General features: G+C 40.1%; 1 protein-coding gene across 1 annotated transcript in view; it reads right to left on the reverse strand.

Moving 5' to 3' along the window:
- KIF13B (kinesin family member 13B) overlaps positions 1-20894 on the reverse strand; it is a 188882-nt gene that overhangs the window by 82616 nt on the left and 85372 nt on the right. Inside the window, exons 12-15 of the mRNA XM_060102634.1 lie at positions 19622-19732; positions 14045-14179; positions 4941-5071; positions 1568-1654 (exon numbers count right to left, since the gene is read on the reverse strand). Of these exons, the coding sequence (XP_059958617.1) occupies positions 1568-1654; positions 4941-5071; positions 14045-14179; positions 19622-19732 (464 nt within the window). The remainder of the gene's footprint in view (positions 1-1567; positions 1655-4940; positions 5072-14044; positions 14180-19621; positions 19733-20894) is intronic.

Raw genomic sequence — 20894 nt, forward strand, 5'->3', positions numbered from 1 at the left:
AGAGCAAAAGTTGCGCGAGATAACGGTGGAAAGATCAACTGAACCCAAACTGTGAAGGCTTTGAAGACTAAGCCAAGCAATCTACACTTGATTAAGTTTAAGGAAAAAAATGAAAAATATTTTCCACACACTTTGTACCCCTCTTTTATCAACAATCAAAATAGCAACTGGGGGCTTCCCTGGTGGCGCAGTGGTTGAGAGTCCGCCTGCTGATGCAGGGGACGTGGGTTCGTGCCCCGGTTTGGGAGGATCCCACATGCTGCGGAGCGGCTGGGCCCGTGAGCCATGGCCGCTGAGCCTGCGCGTCCGGAGGCTGTGCTCCTGCAACGGGAGAGGCCACAACAGTAAGAGGCCCATGTACTGCAAAAAAAAAAAAAAAAAAAAAAAAAAAAAAAAATAGCAACTGGGGCTTCCCTGGTGGCGCAGTGGTTGAGAGTCGGTCTGCCGATGCAGGGGACACGGGTTCGTACCCTGGTCCGGGAAGATCCCACATGCCGCGAAGCGGCTGGGCCTGTGAGCCGTGGCCGCTAAGCCTGCGCGTCCGGAGCCTGTGCTCCGCAACGGGAGAGGCCACAACAGTGAGAGGCCCGCGTACCGTAAAAAAAAAAAAAAAAAAAAAAAAAATAGCAACTGGCCCACAAGCAAAGGCCCACAAGCTTGATGTATGAAACACAGGGCCAGGGCCAGGTAGAGGAACAGACCAGGATTTTAACTTTGTACTCTATCTAGCCAGTCCGTCCTCACCAACACAACACCAATTTTGTATGGGAAACAATATGCAGTCCCAGGTCAGACACTCATTCTCAGCCTCCTTTGCAGCTGAGAGGCAAATTCTAGCGAATGAGACGTAAGTGGAAGGCTGCTGGGGACTCTGGGAAGACTCGTGCTTCTTCTCATCAGCACAGTCAGGGCTAGTCCTGCCACCCTTCAACCTCGTCTTCTTCGCATGTGCCTGAGTGCTGCCTTGATGTCTGGAGTGGCGTGGCCATCTTTAGACCACAGGGAAAAGCCAAGACAATGACACGACTTCTGCCATGACTCTTTTGAGAGGCTTAGCCAATGCCAATAACCATCCTCCTTGGGAGTTCCTGCCTTGTCAGAGAAATGAACTATCTGTTTAAGCCATTATAGTCAAGTTTGCCATTACATGCAGCTGAGAGCATTCCTAAATGAAATATTAACCTTATTTCATGGATAAGGAAACTAAAACCACTACTTTTCCAATAAAAAAAGAAACAAAAAGACAAGCATGTCAGAAAATAATTAATGAATTCTTATACCAGATGGCATAGCAATCATCTTCCACTGGGAAATAAAAAGGAAAAACGATGTAAGTAAACACCGTATTTCTCCCGAGTGTACTTGTTCATGTGTCCCTTGGGCTCAAATCGTATGGTGAACAAGCGTATGTAGAGTGAATAAATGCATACGTATAGTGAATAAATACTTATGTGCACAAAACAACATAGAATACTTATAGCATTAAGTTTACTCTTTAATATATACTTTTCTATTTCAGAATATAATCATCAAAAATCTACCTATTTAAGAGCCATGAATGTCATACCTGAAGAAGTGGTTGTTCCCCCATAATATCCTGTCCCCATGGTGTAGCTGAATAGGACTGGATACAGAGGAGCCATTTACAAATGTTCTGTGGGGAGAAGAGGTCAGACATGTAAACAATGATTATCGTGTTCTCTCCTTTAATTTTTCCAATACAATATAGGAAAAACAAAAGAATCAATTCCCCCAAATAAAATCCGCCCTTGGTGAATTTTATTACTTGTATTTCCTTCTTTGCTGATTTATTTTAAATGCGTATGGTACCAAGTATCATAGATTATTATCCTCTATCTTTCAAAGCTCTAAATTTGTTATACAGCATATTAAGGGGTTAATATGGAACCACTGCAGCCAGTCATAAAAAGATGGTAGCAGTGTACACTACAACTCAAACAAATGTATCCAATCTACATGGATAAAAAGAGCCAATCAACCAGCTAAACTCAGAAGTATCTATAGTATCAGTAATAAGAAATGAGGCCTATGTTAAAGTCTTCTGTAACTTCCTATAGCACAGAAAAATGTCCCTATCCTATCAATAGATAGAAGATTTGTAAGATCCACTTGACTGCTTATCTTGACAATAGAGTTCAACAGAAGAAACGATGGGTAGATGGATATTAAGGAAAAATTTTAGAGGGGCAGGAAACAAATAGACAATTACACATACCACTACAAGATTGATATTCCTGGACTACCCGTGTCATCGTGCCTCTCTCCACTGAATGACTAAGCTGCTTAGATATAGGATAAAGGACAAGTTCTTTAACTTGACATTAAAGGCCCTGCAAAAGGAAACCCTCTTTATCTCCTTCTTTCCCACCTCTAGTGAATTCTCAACTCCAGCAAAAAAAAAAAAAAAAAAGGGGGGGGGTGTAGGGGTGTTATTTTCTGTCCACTAAACATGACTGATTCTTCCTCCAAAGCAAGGCTTACCCCAGTCCTATAACCTGGCATAGGGTTCCTGTTCTCTATCACCCTGAGTCTCACTCAGTTTGATGTCTCACAAAGCCCAGTTTGGTTTCTACTTCCTCTGTCACTCCAACCAATACTACCTTAGTTTCTTTAAGTTCCTAAGGCACTCACCTGGCTTTGTACCACCACTTATTTTTAATGTATATGCATACACACAAAACCTTACTCTCCATCTAGATTTCACTTACCATGTGGGTTTTTAAGCACTAAAAGGAATTGGTCTCTATGCTCCTAGTCTGATTATTCAAAGCACGAGCTCAAAAAATAGTTATGACACGAGGGGACCTACTAAAATTAGCAGATTTTAGCCTTTATGACACAAGTTCCTTAAATACAGTGAGGAGTTTAATTAAAGGCAAACACATACATAGGCTTATTTTTTAAAGCTCCAGCAGTTAATAAATAAAAGCACGACTATAATAACAATTCTCAAAATGTGGTCTGTATGGGGTCCCGAAGATCAAATTTATTTTTATAATAACACTAACCTGCCCTTTTTCACCGTGTTGACGTTTGCATTGGCAAAGAGTAAAACTGCTGGTGTTTTAGCACAAATGAAAGCAGTGGCACCAAACATTTATACGTAGTCACTGGATTATTCACTGCCATGCACCCACAATTTCTAAAAACGTTTCACTTGAAAAGGTCCTTGATGAAGCAGTAAAACTCAACTATACTCCAATAAAATGTTTTTAAAAAATAAAAATAAATTTTTAAAAAGAATAAATTACTACTTTTAGTAAATTTTGACCCTTGAGTAGCACACAACTTCTTAAACGTTCCAGGTGACAAAATTAGAAGTACACACAAAGCACTGTGCTAATGCATACCCAAGTATGAGAACTGTCTTGAGCAGAAGACATACTCAAAGTGGTTTTCTGGCAGACATTTTCTTGAAAACGAACAAAGCCAGCCTGTCACTTTGACAAAAACAGCTGACAGGATTTGTTGCCAATTGTAAATGTCAAGCTTTCAAGTGAAAATTAGAGTTTTGGGAAATTTGTGTCAATGTCTTCCAACCAAAGACCACCAGGAATATTCCCGTAGTTGAACCAGTTGGGTTTATTACTCACGCAGAGGGAGGAGACGCCACAGGAAACGTGGGGGCATCTCAGGGAGGGGGCCCGGGGGGACTCCTGCAGGACTGGGCTTCAGCTGCTCATCCTGAGAGAGGGTCTAAGGAGGTGGGAGGTCTGTATATACCGGATGCTGCCAGAGAGCAGGAGTAATTCTATGATCGGGTTTGTCAAAAATCTTATCCCAGAGGATAAAGTTGTAACTGGTGAAGAAACAGCCACTCACTTGGCCGAGAGAAGGTGTTGGGTACTTTGGGTGTGGCATAGGGACCCTGGTTTTTGTCTCTGCTGAAACAAAATTATTATGTGGCCTGCTTCATCTTATTTCATCATAGCCTCAGAGTAACCTTCCCTGGGGTTGGTATCTGTGAGATTATTTAATAGGAGAATAGCACACCAGAGCTGGGAGTGCTGGGCCAGCTTACGCTCTATTTTTTTCCTTTCTCGGTTGTATCCTTTACCATGAGCTTGATAGCTTCCAAATATTTCCAGACTTTATGGATGAAATTAGTGATGGTATTAATGATTTTTTTGATATAATGATGAATCAACATTTGGAAGATCAATACGTCAGTTAACCATCACCTATAACAGTTATATAGACAGTTACACAACAGGGCAATAACAGTTTCAAAGCTGAAGGAAACAAACTGACAAATATTTAATTTGTATAATGTTATGCTTATTCATTACTTATTGAGCACTTACTTATTAGTCTGATATTACATGCTAAGGATAGAGAACCAAAAAAGAAAGGTCCTTGTCTTCAAAGACCTCACAGTTCAATGTGATAATAAAGGCTAACAGCCCACAAGAACACAGTATGAAGTATTAACATAACAGGAAGCAATAAAGTGCACTAGGAAAATGTACTGGGGGCCCTTACTTCAGACCAAAGTAGACAGTGACAGAACTTAACCTTGAAGGTCAAACAGGAGTTAGTTAGCTGGCCAGAAGAATGGCAGATGCAGAAGAATAGGAGACAAGCAGGAGGAATGTAAGGGATTTTTGCATCAAGAATAGTAGAAAGCCATCTGGTTGTATGGTGAGTGGACCAGGAAGATTAGGGCGCTGGCAGGAGTTCCAATCAAGATTTGGTGGGGACCTTACTTAAATAAGGCCACGGCAGTATGTATAGAGAGGAAGGATGGGTTTAAGCCATATTAAAAAGTTAAATATTAAGGACTTGGTAACTAACTGAATATCTTCTTTAAGTGAACGTAAAAGCACACAAGGGCCAAACGTCCTCATACCATCCTCAATTAGTGTACTTTCTTCCTTTTAAAAATTATTGTGACATTAACACTAATTAAAGTACATTACCTGGTGTTCTTTTGAGGAGTCAGCATAACCTGGCCTTCTGATGTGATGTCTATGATGCAATGTTCAGGAAGAATTCCCATTCCACATAGTTGGATATCTTGGGAATTTGCTGAACCTATCAGTGTATGTTCCTACAAAAGAATCAAAGTCACTGATGAATAGTGCATTCTTACAGGTACACAAACTGGAATCGTGTACTCTCAGCTCTCATATATTGATCCATTACCTTAGCTAAAAGATTTTTAAAGCAAATGGAAGGACAGAGGGAATTTCTGGCTTTCTATAGAATTCATTCTACAAGTTCTATTTCCTTATAAGGAATACTGCACTGAGTTGAGTTATAACTTTTAAACCTAAAACTACAGTTTTGCATTAATGTCTATATTATATTCATTATTTTCCATTGCAATCTTGATTCCAAATATTCTATACTACTCTCAGAGCATGGTCTGAAAACTACAGTTACTTAAGGTGTACGTCACCTACCTGGTCTCAGTCAAGATGAGTCTACAAAGATAAAGAGCTATTCAAATGCAAGGAGTCTGAATTATTTCACGAATTACATGGTCTCCCTAGACCTCATAAAAGATACGGTAGATGCGTTCTTCTTACCCTAAACCCCCAACTACTCAATTCTCTAAGCCCTAATCACCAGTGTCACTTTTTGGCAGGTACCTGAGAAAACAGACATAAAAATCGAGCTCCCTCTTATGTGCTTCAACATTTGACTGCCCTTAAATGTTGATATTGACTGGGATGTGTCCCTAGGCCACCTTCTCCTTCTACACACCTAGATCAGGGGTCAGATATGAAATATTTTGGGCTTTGTGAGTCATACACAATTACTCAATTCTGCCCTTGTAGTGTGAAAGCAGCCAGACAATATACAAATGAACAAGTGTGGCTACTTTCCAATAAAACTTTACTTATGAACACTGAAATCTGAACTTCATATAATTTTCAAGAGTCCAAAATATTATAATTCTTTTGATTTTTCTCCAACCATTTAAAAAATGCAAAAACCATTCTTGGCTCCTGGGCCATATGAAAGCAGGCAGGGGGTGAGATTTAACCCATGGAAGCAGGTTGCTGACCGTTGACCATGATGATCTCATCCAGTCCAATATGCTTTATATACCACACACACACACACACACACACACACAACTAAATCACCAACCAGGAACTACAGACTTCAGTTCCATCATTCTCCCACCTCCACTATCACTGCCCCAGTCATAGTTACCATCATTTCTTGCCTACTGGGCACAACTTGGATGTCTAAAGACATTTCAAAGTGAAAGGGCCAAAGCAGAACTTTTGCTTCCACCTTCCCACCACCCCACTGAGTCTATTCCCTTCCCCAATACTAATGGCACCACCACCACCCAGCTGGTCAACTAGAAAAGCTCAGATGCTATCCTGGAGTCTTCTCTCTGTCTTAGCAGTCTACCTCCAGCCCCATGTCAATCAGGACATCGTCAGACTCTCCCTCTGAAATATATCAAGAATCAGCTCACTTCCCACCTCTACTATCACATCCTAGTCTCTTGCCCGGGTGAGTATAAGAGCCTCCTCCTATTTCTCCACTTCTATCCACCCCACCTGCTCCCACAACAACAGCCGATCACATGATCCCCTACTGAGAACCCTCTAGTGGCTTCCCTTTGAACTTCTAAGAAGTTCAAATTCTTACCCAGGCATACAAACCCTCTGTGATCTGTCACCCGCCTACCTCTCTCATCCCAGCTCCCAGCACTCTGCCTCTGCTGGAGCGTGACCCACCCACTTGGGCCTTTCATCTGTTCTTTGAGCACACTGACTGCTTCCTCTGTCTGAGGTGTTCCTCCCCTGATCTTGATATTGGTAGTCTCTTATCATTTCCACCTTAGCTTTTAAGTACACATCCTCAGAGAGGTGCATCCTGAACCAACAATCAGAAGCAGCCACCCTGTTACTCTCGTGCCTCAATTCCTTACAGACTGGCTGTCCGTGGGTTTCCTGTCCACCTCCATGTAGCATGGAAACTCCAAGAGAGCAGAGAACAGCCTGACCTGCACCACCCCACCACTGTATTCCAAGCATGTAACACAGGCCTGGTACATTTAGCCATTAAATAAATATAAAAGAAAAATAAATGAACAATCAGTTCCCTTAGCATTCCCTTCAGACTCAGGAAGGCAATTTTCTCCTCTCCTTTGCCGATATCCCTTCTAATTATACTCTGGGCTCCAGTTCTTCCCATCTCTTCCGGGATCTTGACCTCATAAAAAGGCCTCTTCCCTTCTATTATTTTCATTTTCCCTTTTCTGGGGGTTTCTTCTCTCAAGTATGCTGCAGCGGTGTTTCCAAGGAAACAAAGAGCTGGGGTCAGAACTGTGCCATGGCATCCCGTTCGGTCCTCAAGGAGTATATACAATATACAGAGAGGGCATTCCAGGCACATGCTACTCCTTGATCTTGGCTGAGGCCTCCTGGCCAATCCCATACTTCCCTAACCCGGAGAACAGGGCTTGATCAGGTGTAAACTACAAGTCATGCTTCAGTGACATTCAGTAGCAGGCCTAACGAATGCGCTCCATGTCGGTCTCCATTCCCCACTTCTTCCCTCTCTAACAACACCAGCTACAAGGTGCAGAGAAGTTCGAAAAGGAAAAAGAAAAAAAAGGGTCTGAAGAGAAAAAGAGCCCAAGATCACATAAAAAAGAAGAAAAGATCCCCAAAGCACTTGGCTTAGGCCATTTCTATTATAATTCCTTTCCTCTCCCCATGAGAAATTCTAGCTGGAGTCCTCATTGTGACTTTGGAATCCTTTTTGTCCTTGGGAGTGGAGGTGGAGAAAAGCTCTGAACTACCCCCTAGATTGGAGTCTGAGTGTAGAATCAGCTCCGACTGCTGCATTCCAAGACTGCACACGGGTTCACTCTCACGTCTCTGCCCTTGCTTTGGTTCTCTTTGCTGGAAATGCTCTCTCTTCCCTTCATCCAAATACAAAGTATCTTCAGCACCTACTTCTAACCTCACCTTCTATTTGCAGGTTTCACTAGTAGCCTACACTGACTTCTCCCTTCTCTGAACGCTTATTACACTTAAAAGTCAGCACCACAATTAACTGAATGTTGTTTTTCCCCTTATTTAGATAGCAACCTGGGCTTCCCTGGTGGCGCAGTGGTTGAGAGTCCGCCTGCTGATGCAGGGGACACGGGTTCGTGCCCCAGTCCGGGAAGATCCCATATGCCGCGGAGCGGCTGGGCCTGTGAGCCATGGCCACTGAGCCTGTGCATCCGGAGCCTGTGCTCCGCAATGGGAGAGGCCACAACAGCGAGAGGCCCGCATACCACAAAAAAAATTAAAAAAAAATAGATAGCAACCTATACAGGACTCTTGCATCTTCTCCCATAACAAGCACAGTCCATGATACACAGTAAATGCTGCTAAGTATCTGTTAATAAACTAAATTAAAAATTATCAGAGGTAAGATATTAAACAGCAAAGGTCTAATCCAAATTCTAGAAGGAAATTTTTTTTTCCAACAAATATTATACTGAGCACCTATTTTGAGCTGGGCACTGAGCCACTAGAGACAGAAGACAGACAAGGTCCCAAATGTAGAGCTTATTATAAATGACAACTTAAATGTCTCATTTGAGGTTATAATCCATTCTGATTTAGATGATGATTTGCCTGACTCAAACACTGGGTTCTAAAAGCTCAACTCTGCTAAAGCCATAACTGTCTGATGCTTAAACAAGTTAGACAATAAGCTTCTTGATAAGTCCTTCCTACAGTGCTCTAAGCACTGCAATAAAAATACTAATGAGGGGCTTCCCTGGTGGCGCAGTGGTTGAGAGTCCGCCTGCCGATGCAGGGGACACGGGTTTGTGCCCCGGTCTGGGAGGATCCCACATGCCGCAGAGCGGCTGGGCCCGTGAGCCATGGCCACTAAGCCTGCACGTCCGGAGCCTGTGCTCCGCAACGGGAGAGGCCACAACAGTGAGAGGCCCGCGTACCGCAAAAAAAAAAAAAAAAAAAAAAAAAACTGATGAGGAAGAGAAAGAAACTTATCATAGGTTGATATAGAAGTTTACCTAGTGAGTAACTAAATGCTGTGAAAAGTACAATGTATCAGGGATACCTTTTCAGTCTCTATGTGATATGTGAGTATAATAACTCTAAAGCATATTAGTTTTAGGGAAAACTTTAGCAGATACCTTTTTCCATCCATTTAATTTAATTTCACTGGAGATGATCAGCTAACTCTTCTCTGAATTTACTGTACCTTGCTTCCTCTACAAAGCAGCTACTCATGCGACTCTTTTGAGACTCTCCCTTTGATCAACTGAGTCCTGAGAGAGAGAGGGAGGAGGAGGGAGATGGAAAGTGGCATATTTCACAGACGGCTTTTCCCACCCTGCTAGCAGGAGGGGTAGCACCTTAGCAGAGCCGGCACAATCGCTCAGCCTTATCAGTATTCTCAGACAGCTTCTGAAGGAAGAGGTAAGCAAGTACCAGGGGCAATAAGCAGAGAAGTATTTGTTGCTCTTTACATACGTAAATAATCAATAGTCCTTAATAAACGAAATCGCCCTGGCTTGACAGAAGCAGGACTCTGAAGACAGTCTTTCGGGAATGGAGGTGAGGAAGGAAGGAAAGGTACCTTTCTGTCTTTTACAAATTCAAATATTACTCTAGGTGAGTCAAACTGCCTCCAACCAGGCATGTCTCACGGCCACACCGCTGTCTTATTCATCCTGGGCCCCTTGAAGCCTGGCCCACAGCTCTATCAACATGGAATGGCTGTGGCCCTGCCATTGTGCTGATGGCCTCCCTCCACTGACTGAATGCTGGCAGGCCGCTTACTGCCAACGGGAGCTACGCTCCCCCTAGGACTGTTCCCTATGTACGTGTGCTTTGATGCTGCTGCGGAATCACTGGTACAAATCCTGATCAAGTGTGTGTGTGATAATTTGCCCCAAGTCCTTCAGAATCACCCTTGCTTCCCCAGCCATTAGTAGCTGACTCGTGAAAAGAGTAGATCCAGAACTGCACAAGCAAAATAGCTTTCCTGAACGATTCGGTGGATCATTCAAAGGTGTGACTAGAATCAATCATACTGTAATCCTATTTCTGTAATTAAAAAATACGTATCACTATAAATATACACACACACACACACAGGAATAGATCCAGAAGATACAGATAAAAATATTAAATATTAACTGTGGTCTTCTCTGGCTGTTGAAATTTGGGCACTAATGCCCCTTTCTTTTTCTAATATGTTCTTATTAGACTTTTTAGAAAAAAAAGTGTATTACTAGAATAACACTTTTAAGGTGAGGGGGGGAGCAGCTCTTCTCTCTAGAAGCTTGGCTTATGCTGGTATAAATCTACAAGTCTCTCAAAAAAACTAAAAACAGAACTACCCAGCAACTCCACTCCTGGGTATATACCCCAAAAAGATAAAACACTAATTCAAAAAGATACATGCACCCCAATGTTCATAGCAGCATTATTTACAATTGCCAAGATACAGAAGCAACCTAAGTGTCCATCAACAGTTGAATGGATAAAGAAGACGTGGAATGGAATGGAATACTACTCAGCCATAAAAAGAAAAAAAGAATAAAATTTTGCTGTTTGCAGCAACATGGATAGACTCTGAGGGCATCATGCTAAGTGAAAATAAGCCAGACGAAGACAAACACTATATGGTATCACTTACACGTGGAATCTAAAAAATATAACCAACTAATGCATATAATGAAAAAGCAGCAGACTCACAGATATAGAGAACACACTAGCGATTACCAGTGGGGAGAGGTGATATGGTGGGGAGGAGTGGGAGGTACAAACTATTGGGTGTAAGATAGGCTACAAAAATGTAGCCTATCTACGACACGGGAAGTATAGCCAACATTCTGTAATAACTCTAAGTGGACTGTAACCTTTAAAACTTGTACAAAAATTTTAAAAATAACAAATTTTTTAAAATATAAATAAATCTCCAAGTCAACCTCAGAACTATAGGCAGGCCTCACTTTGCACAAGAGTGCAGGACTATAAAAATAATTTAGCAAGGAGATCTTAATAATCAGTGGGGAATACTGCAATAATTCTGTGACATTTAAAACTGTCTGTAAAAACATGAAGAAATCTCTTACTGTTACAATGTATAAGAAAATGAAAAACCACTTAAACTAGTATTTACTTAGTACACTGTCATTTAGAACATTTGAAACATTGAAATTTAAAGCAGTTTTTTCTTTGTTAAAAGCGTATGTACTGGGCTTCCCTGGTGGCGCAGTGGTTGAGAGTCTGCCTGCCAATGTGGGTGACGCGGTTTCGTGTCCCGGTCCGGGAAGATCCCAAATGCCGCGGAGCGGCTGGGCCCGTGAGCCATGGCCGCTGAGCCTGCGCGTCCGGAGCCTGTGTTCCACAACCGGAGAGGCCACAACAGTGAGAGGCCCGCGTACAGCAAAAAAAAAAAAAAAAAAAGCATATGTACCGAGAGTAGTTAGAACAGTGCTTGCCTTCTTCTCAATGTATATCTTACAGCATGGAGTGAGCATATTTTCCACGCCTTGGCGAACTGTCATACTCCTTTCTAAGCTTCTACCATTTTATCCTTTGTGCTTTCAATGTTGCCAAGTATCTCCAAGCGCTCCTCTCATGTGAAGTGCTTTCTGGTGTCACTCCCTTTGAGACATCCACAGTCTTCTCATCACAACCACTTTCATTATTCACATCGGTAAGTTCACCTTCACTAAATTCCTCTGGCTGCACATCTAGACGCTCATGAACGCCTGCAACGTCAACATTATTTACTAACTCACGTTAACTGGAATGTGTGTATGTTGGAACCGTGCAAAGCAAGGGCTGCCTGGCTATGCAAATTAGATGCAAAGTTACCTCGTGAGTTACATTCTACCTATGGTTTGGCCACCATACTTCGCTTCTGCACGTTCCAGACAAAACAAATAAATGGAGGATTCTATTCTAGAAGAGAACCATACAAAACCTGGAACTAGAAAGAATGCTAGAGGTAATTTAATCCAGGGGCCTTATTTTTATACATGGGATGCTCAAAGTCACCCACTGACATGAGGTCATCTGCCCAGCATGTAAACCAACTTGAAAATTTGAAAGCAAAGAAATAAAAAACGCTCGGCCTCTCAATTCCTCCTTCCCACATCATGGTATCACGTTACTGAAGCAAAAACTCTTCTTGGACTGAGATCATCCTTTTCAATATGCTTTGTCATGAATATAACTTTTGTCATGGGTTTAGCTTGGGCAGTGAAGAACCAACACTACCTCAAACTCTGCCAAAACAGGGCTGACCACGCAGTCTGAAACAGAATCCCAACACCTCCACACACAGTGACCAGAAATATTTTAACTGCTCTCCAAAAGTCTTTCAATAGTTTTCTTTGTGTAATTTTTTAGTTAAGGAACAGATATGAATCAGGCTTTTTTTCTTGTTGGGTGTATGTGTTTGTGTGCTCCAATTGGAACTTCATCACATCAGAAAGAAAAAGAACTCACAGTTCTGAAAACTAAAAGGGCAGAATATTTAACTCCTAATATTCTAATACTGCATCTCTCCTAAAGCATATGCATATCTACAGCTGAAATTCTAACACCAAAAGCTACCAGCATTGTTAGAAGCACAAGAGATGTGCTAATATGTCATTTTTTTCAAAGGACAAGGATAATATAATAAGGTGCCAGAGTATCAAATGAGAAAATGGTATGTGGAATAATTTATATGTGGATAGTGCTTCTGTCTATAAAGTGCTTCTATATGTCAAATCCCATTTAATCCTCCAGGAACCCTGTGAGGTAGCCGGGCAGAGAAAACTTCCATTTACAGAGGAAGGATCTGCAGACTGTGGGGGGCAAAGGACTGGAGAGCAAACATCTGCCAAGCAGTGGTGCTGGACTAGAAACGGAGGGCATCTCCCTCCTACCCCAGCACTGCTCCCACTACACACAGCACCTGAGTGTGCACACGTGATTATATGCAACAAACACACAATTTAACCCACAGTGTAATAAAAGATACTTATGAATAACAGGGCCTTATCAAAATATCACAAAGCAATTACCCCAGATACCTTTGATAAAAACTGGGAAACCAGCCAACGTGTCGTGAATTCTTCTGTCTCTTTAGAAGTGAAACGACACAATTCTCTAATTTTAAAGCTGCTTCCAACTTTACCAGCTCATGTCTTTACTGTCCTAGTCACTAACTTAGTTAAACCCACATAGATAGTTCTTATACTATGAGGGGAAAAATTTTCCTCCTAAATATTCATTAATCATACATCAGAGTCAGATAGTCCATTATGTAACTCATTTATGCTCTAGGGTTGGCAAAGGTAATTTTGGCAAACTCCTTATAATTTATATAGTATCTGATATCATGCTCATCCTAAAGTTGTCTCTTGGCTTCCTGATACATCCCACAACCTATAGGTTTCAATGTATATGAGTATATACATATATACAATGTATATAGATTTCAATGTATAGCTGTTTTTTTCTGCTCCATACTCTGACCCTCTCAGTCTCTAAGTGACTTACTCTCTTTTTTTATAAGTTGATAATCCAAAATTTTTAATTTTCCTAAGAGTTACTGGAAACACAAATTTCAAATCAAGTGGTCCTAATAACTTTCTTTAAACATTTCCTCTGTAAGCTAAGAAACCACTCACCAAAAGCTGTGCTTCATAGAAATCACAAAAGCTTTAGTCTACCAATGAAACCATTTAGTTTAAAAGTCACTGTTTAAGCTTTAAAGTTATCTACTTAACTCCCTGGTTTAATCACATTAAATGGTAGAAGTTAAGCTACTTAACTTGTTAGAAATACTATCAGAATATCACCTTTTATAGTTACCAGGTTGAATAACATCACTCAAAGACTACAAAGAGAAACTGATCTCAGAAACTCAAGATTTTTCTATACTCCAGCTTAATCAAATAAAAACAATTTTCTAACTCATATTTTTGAATATGTATGGTTCTCCAAGTATAAAAAAAATACTGTGAAATACTGCTCTATTCTGTGGTAGGAAATAGTAAAAAAGCCTACTACTTCACCTTTAAGTAGTAAACCAGAAGTTCATTCAGAGCAGGATCAGCGTTCAGATTAACGAGGAAACATTTATCATCCCCAACTTTAATTCCAGAAGACTGAAGAGATATTCCAAGACTCTCAAGCTGTTTCTGCCGCTCCTGTAAATGCATTAGAGAAGTATTAATTCCACAGCTATTGAGGCAGCAAGATATAAAGAGTCATATATTATAGTAATTATTAAATAACTTTATAACTCAAATATGTTACTTAGGACATGGTATTATATAGGTTACTGCATTTATTCTCTTTCTAAACTATAATGTTGCTTTGTTAGGTAAAATTTTTTAATTTCAAAAATAAAGCCATGGGGGCTTCCCTGGTGGCGCAGTGGTTGAGAATCTGCCTGCCAATGCAGGGCACACGGGTTCGAGCCCTGGTCTGGGAAGATCCCACGTGCTGCGGAGCAACTAGGCCCGTGAGCCACAACTACTGAGCCTGCGTGTCTGGAGCCTGTGCTCTGCAACAAGAGAGGCCGCAATAGTGAGAGGCCCGCGCACCGCGATGAAGAGTGGCCCCCGCTTGCCACAACTAGAGAAAGCCCTCGCACAGAAACGAAGACCCAACACAGCCATAAATAAATAATTTTTAAATAAATAAATAAATAAATAAAATAAAGCCATTACAAAGAGCAACCAAATATACTAAGTTCTCATTTTTCATTCTTGAAAATATCTAACATCCTGAATTCACCTTTCACATTTAATTCTGTATATATGAGCAAATATAAGTGTGTCTTACTCAACTGTGATCTTTCTAAACAGCCAAGTATTTAATACACTCTGCTGCTTGATATCCTCAGTGGGTCTCCAGCAAGGATAAAGGCCAAACTCGCTCAACCAAGCCCACAAGGCCCTTCAATCTGGCCCATTTACTCACCATCACCACATCTTGTCACCCCTACTCTCAAAGCCTGTATGCAGTTAGTGAAACATCTTCCAGGGCCCTCAAAGTCTCAAGAACGCTCTCTCTAGCTTAAGGGTTTTACACCTATTCCTCCTATCTGGAGCACGCCTGTTCTCAAACTTGGTAACTTTTTTTTTTTTTTTGCGGTACACGGGCCTCTCACTCTTGTGGCCTCTCCCATTGCGGAGCACAGGCTCCGGACTTGCAGGCTCAGCGGCCATGGCTCACGGGACCAGCTGCTCCGCGGCATGTGGGATCCTCCCGGACCGGGGCACGAACCCGTGTCCCCTGCATCGGCAGGCGGACTCTCAACCACTGCGCCACCAGGGAAGCCCAAACTTGGTAACTTTTTACTCGACCGTTACTCGACCGTTTCTCTGTGAGGCAGGGACCCTATCTCTTCACTGTGTATTCCTAGCACCTCGCACACTGCCTAACACACAAGAGCACTCAAATCGTTGGTGTCGTGAATTTATCAAAATAAAATCTGCATATTCAGTAAAGCCCTATTTTTATAAGAACATGAACCTTTCCTTTTCGTGCCTACCTATTTGTGAGTACATGCAACATACACATGCGTGCACCTAGGGAGATACACGAGAATCCTGCGACCGATGCTCTATAACTAAGGAATATGAATCAGGGCAGAGCAGGGTGTCTTTAACTATGTATAAATAGCGAATAGTGATGAGTCATCAAGAACCTCTGATTCTGAGGAAAGACAACACAAACTAAGTCATTTAACTAGGGCCACACAGTAAGTCTGCAGTATAGTTAAATTGCAGCCTTAGAATTTTGCTATTTCTAGGCACACATCCTAATTTATACGGCCACTGCAACCCAGTCAATCACCCCTAGAATAATACTATTACAAACATACTGAAGGGGATATTTTGGTTCTGGGCCTTTGAATCGAGTCTCTTCTCTAACAAAAAACATTACTGGGTTCTTTCGGAAGTGTTGAGTGGTTTAGCACTAGCCATTAATTTTCAGCACTCAGTTCTAAGCAATGATTATCCTTGATAAAGAACCATGTTCCTAAAATGAAGAAAGCAATTCTAATATATCTTGTATAGTCCCTTACTGAGGGAAAGGTCTTTTACAAAGGGATATTGGTGTAATTAAAGAATTATTCCAATAATGAGAAGAAACATTTCTCTATAAAAATGTCTTTTTTTGTAAACTACGAATGAAGTGGGTAGATGTTCATGAACTAATATTAAATTTAAAATGTAGGGTATAACTAGTATATTAATCTGTGCACTGGGAAAACCTGGAAGAAACCACAGAGATATTAACAGTAGTTTTCTTTGGATGACTGGATCCGTTCAATTAAATTTTCTCCATAATAATCTTTCTGTATTTTCTATAAGTAAATACTACTTTTGTAATACAATAGTTTCTTCTACTTATATTCTTATTAGGACTCTAGTAATTTTCACTATGGAAATAATTAAAAGATTTAGAAGAAGTTTGGTTACTGTCATCTAGTGGCAAAATTTTAATTCATACAGAGGCAAAGGCAAGCCTGAAAAACACTATATGACTTAACAAAGGTAAAGCCACTCAGAGTAAGGGAAAAGACAGGACTTAAATGAGATAATGTGTATAAAACAGCCAGGATATACTTATATAGTACATAGCATATAGTAAATGTTTTAACAGACAAATCAAAATCTTTCTAGCTCCTACTGCTGAATTCTAAGAATTTTAGTTTGACATTCAAAGCCCTATACTGAATGGCCAGACTGACTTACTTCCAACCATTCCCACACTCTCCAATAATAACTCTCTGACTTTTGCTCAATATTGATAATTGAATATGGAATGAATGTCACTGAATATAGGTTTGCCCAAGGTCACTGAGCAAATCTATGCCAGAGAAATGAATAATTGTCTAAGTCAGCAGTTAGAATAAACTACTGTTTTATCCTACTTCCTTAAGCGTTTCCCTGTCATTTGAGATTTTATAATGGTAGAAATACCACAGATTTTTTGTTTAAACCAAAGGGTACAGCGTTGAAAAACTGTCAATTCGTTGCTACATCTGCCACCAAAAATTTTGAAGTTTTTAATCATTAAAAAATGACAAAAGTTTGCAACATCTAGAATCAGTTCAAAGAATAAACAAGTATTGTATGATAAAATATAGTTATATTTACTAAATATTGCTTCTGATATCAGAGATTAGTTAACTTTTTCTATAAAATGTCAAACAGTAATATTTTAGTCATCGGGGTCCTATGGTCTCTGTCACAGCTATTCAACTGTGAAGCCATAAATAATACAAAAACATATGAGCATGGCACATTCCAATAAAACTATTTGTGAAAAGAAGTGGCAGGCTGGGTTTTGCCCAAGGGCTTAGTTTGCTAACCCTTGATCTATCTCACGTAAGTGTACATTTCTTTATTGAGAACATAAAAGATGAAAATAAGAGAATTTGGTATCAAAGATATGCCACTGGGCTGAGAAATTAGTCAACTTGAGTTCTGACTGTTTACTCAAAAATACTACTGAGCACATGGTTTCAAAAACTAAGAGATACAGCCTTTTTTCTCGAGAACCTTACAAACTCATTAGGTAACAGAAGTACACACAAAAAACTGAATAGTGAATAAAGTACTCATGATTTAAGGGTCAAAAGGGTACAGACAGCTTCCACAGGATTCACTGGCAGGGACAATCTGTGGGGGCGGGCATACTAGAGGAAGATGCCACAGAACCCAGAGGACTTTGAGAGTCTGGCTGACTTAGAACAGACTCGCAAAAAGCTCTTCAAAACAGAAATCCATTTGGCTGAGTTCACCTAGGTTTCCTCAAAGTTATCTGATCATGAACCGTTTTTTTCCCTTATTAACAGTCTGTGGCTATTAAGTCTGTTAAGACTTATTAACAGTCTGTGGCTGTACTGCCAGAAATACATTTTAGGAAATGCCAGTCTGCAAAGAGGTCAATGACCAATAGACCAGTGAGAGAGGAGAAGAAAGCTCAGCGGCACTGAAGCCTGGGGGCTTGGAAGGATAAGGTGTTAAATGAGGCGTGGGATAAAATCAGGCTGTCCTCAAAAGGGGCATATGACCGAGGGAGAGGACGGTTAGGTGAGGAAAGATGCTACAGATAAGCTGCATCAGCACTACACTCTCACTTAGACCTACCCTGCTTTGTATCACAGCAAAGCAACCCAAGTACAATAGCACTTCAAAGTCAATGTTTTATTTTCAGAGTAGCCCAAAAATGCTCACCTAAATTAGTTCCAAATTGAATGATCATTAGAATTAATTCTTATTAAATAAGAATTTAATTTATGAAAAACAGCAAGTGTAATATGTAATGAGAAGTAAAGTTTATACACTGGTGTATTCTCTTCTCTGTAATTTGAGGGATATGCTTTAAAATAACCCAGTGCAGGGATACAGATAAAACAAGACTGGTCTTATGTTGGTCTTTCATGAAATAGGGTAATGGGTACATGTAGATTTATTACACTCATATTTTTATTTATTTTGACAAGGACTGTAATAAAAATGTTTAAAAATCAACTTAAATCCTAGTCTGCACGAATATAAATCTAACATCCACCTTATGCTACATAATAACAGTCCTGTCCTACAACATCTGATGTATCGATTGATTCTGGACAGCACGTTGAAAGATGGAATCTACTGGGTAACAAAAGAAGTAGCACGTTCTATTTTCTTAAGACAAGGAACAGTTGAAAACACAAGAAATTTTTAATTTTACAGAAGGAGGGGAAGAGGTAGAGATGACTTTCAATACCTGGGTAATAACAGACCCTATCTTGCAGGGCTATTGGGAGGATTAAAAAAAATGCTGTATATTTAATAGTGCTTAGCATAGGACCCAACATGTACGTGTACCCAATAAGTATTGGTTATTATTGTTACTATTAGTTACTACATACAAGTGGGACACTTATTCTCTTAGCTCTGGAAGAACAAACTAAGGCCAATGAGCAGAAATGGAAGAATAAAAGATTTCAGTTAAATAGCTACCATCAGAGTTATCCAATCATGAGAAGACTGCTCAGTGCGGTACTGACCTCCACATTATCATATATATTTCTAAAACAGAGGCTGAATAAGCATCTAAGAGGAAAGTCACAGAGTAAACCTTTTACTAAGCACACAGTTGGACATTTTAGGATTTTCTCCAAATGCTAATGCACCCACTGAAAGATTTCACCACTTCATATTTAATGGTCTAAAAATGGGAGACAATCACCTCAGATTTAGGTATTTCATATTACTTTTACTGAGTTGTCATATGGAACCAAGAAGCTCATAGCCTAAACATCTACTACTAATAATTTTGTAGTCGGGTAAGTTCCTTACGTTTGCAAAGCACTTAACAGAATTGGGTGTTCAGAGCCTATGGCTAGTTATATCATTTAAAAATATATTTCTTACATAATGAACAATCAACTGTAATTATGTCTTTATCCTTCAAATGAACTTTGAAAGTACAGATTCCTGGATTTAGATCTTATTTAAATCTTAATCTGCTAGATTTGCCATCTTCAAAGCTAAAAATCAAAAAGAAATCAGAAACATGCTCTGAGTTGCACTGCGCAAACTGCCACGACGTTTCTCTCTCCTTAAGCAGGAAGCACGAACCTGGGCAATCTCCTCAGTCTTCCTTAATTTCTCCTCCCAGGTCACAGTCATTTCCTGGATTAGCTTCTCTGATTCTTCCAGCCGGTCTTTCAGCTCTGGAGATTTCATTGCCTACAAGCAAAATGTTTATTTCATGAACTGTCTGTACGACGCCCTGGAAAAAGAATTCGCTAAATCCAGGAGGACAAGAGGAACAATCTGGCTCTTAGCTCTACAGCTCGCTGGGGTCCCTGACCTAAGACACGAGGACTGTCACTGACCCGCAGCATCCAGACTGTGTGGGTCCCACAGACTCACCTAGTTATCCAGTGGGTTTGAAAGAAGACTTAACCTTTTCATTTTTCTCTAACCTGTTGTTACTGTGAGATCTAATTACATTTAGGGAGATAAAAAGTTCAAGCTACCAAGGGCTTATTTTTTTTAAATCTCAATAGGTCTAGACTCATATGTGTGACTCAGTCTACTCTTTATTGATGACTTTGGGTATTTCTTCAAGTATATGCAGACTAAATTTGCACATGTTGAAAACTGGATGGTATTATTGATACCAGGAAGACAGAAACAAACTTTCAAAGAATCTTGATGAACTGTAAAATTATTCCTGTAAAAACAGGATAGGATTCAACAGGCAAAAATACAATCAAGATAATTGTTTTGACCATGTAATTTACTGTTATACTACCAGAAAAAGGGCCATGAGAAAGAAGAGGGCTACGGTCTCAGGCCCAAGAAAGAATCCCACAGTGCTTGGAAATCATGGGAACAGAAATGCTAATTAAAGTAGGGATCCTGAATCTGACATTTTATCCCACTTTTGATAAAAGGATAAGCATTTGAAACTATTATGTATAGAATGGATAAACAAAAAGGTCCTACTGAATAGCACAGGGAACTATATTCGATATCCTGTAATAAACCATCATGGAAAAGAATATGAAAAAGAATATGTATATAACTGAATCACTGTGCTGCACAGCAGAAATTAACACAACACTGTAAATCAACTATACTTCAATAAAATAAATTTTTAAAAATAAACCTTTAAAAATTAAAAAAGATTTTTGGTTAGAATTGTGTAGGTTTTAAATTCAGTAATGGAACATAAATATCATACACTATAGAATGTACAAAGGACAGTGAAACAGATCAGTTTCAAACAGATGGCTACTTCTGCTATATTTTTTCCTATGAACATAATTAACCCATAACATGGAAAAACTAGCTTATTATGGTGTGCAAGACCTCCTTAGGATTTCTGTTTGGACTTCAACCT

The sequence above is a fragment of the Mesoplodon densirostris genome, chromosome 6 (assembly GCF_025265405.1).
Source record: "Mesoplodon densirostris isolate mMesDen1 chromosome 6, mMesDen1 primary haplotype, whole genome shotgun sequence".
Classification (NCBI taxonomy): domain Eukaryota; kingdom Metazoa; phylum Chordata; class Mammalia; order Artiodactyla; family Ziphiidae; genus Mesoplodon; species Mesoplodon densirostris.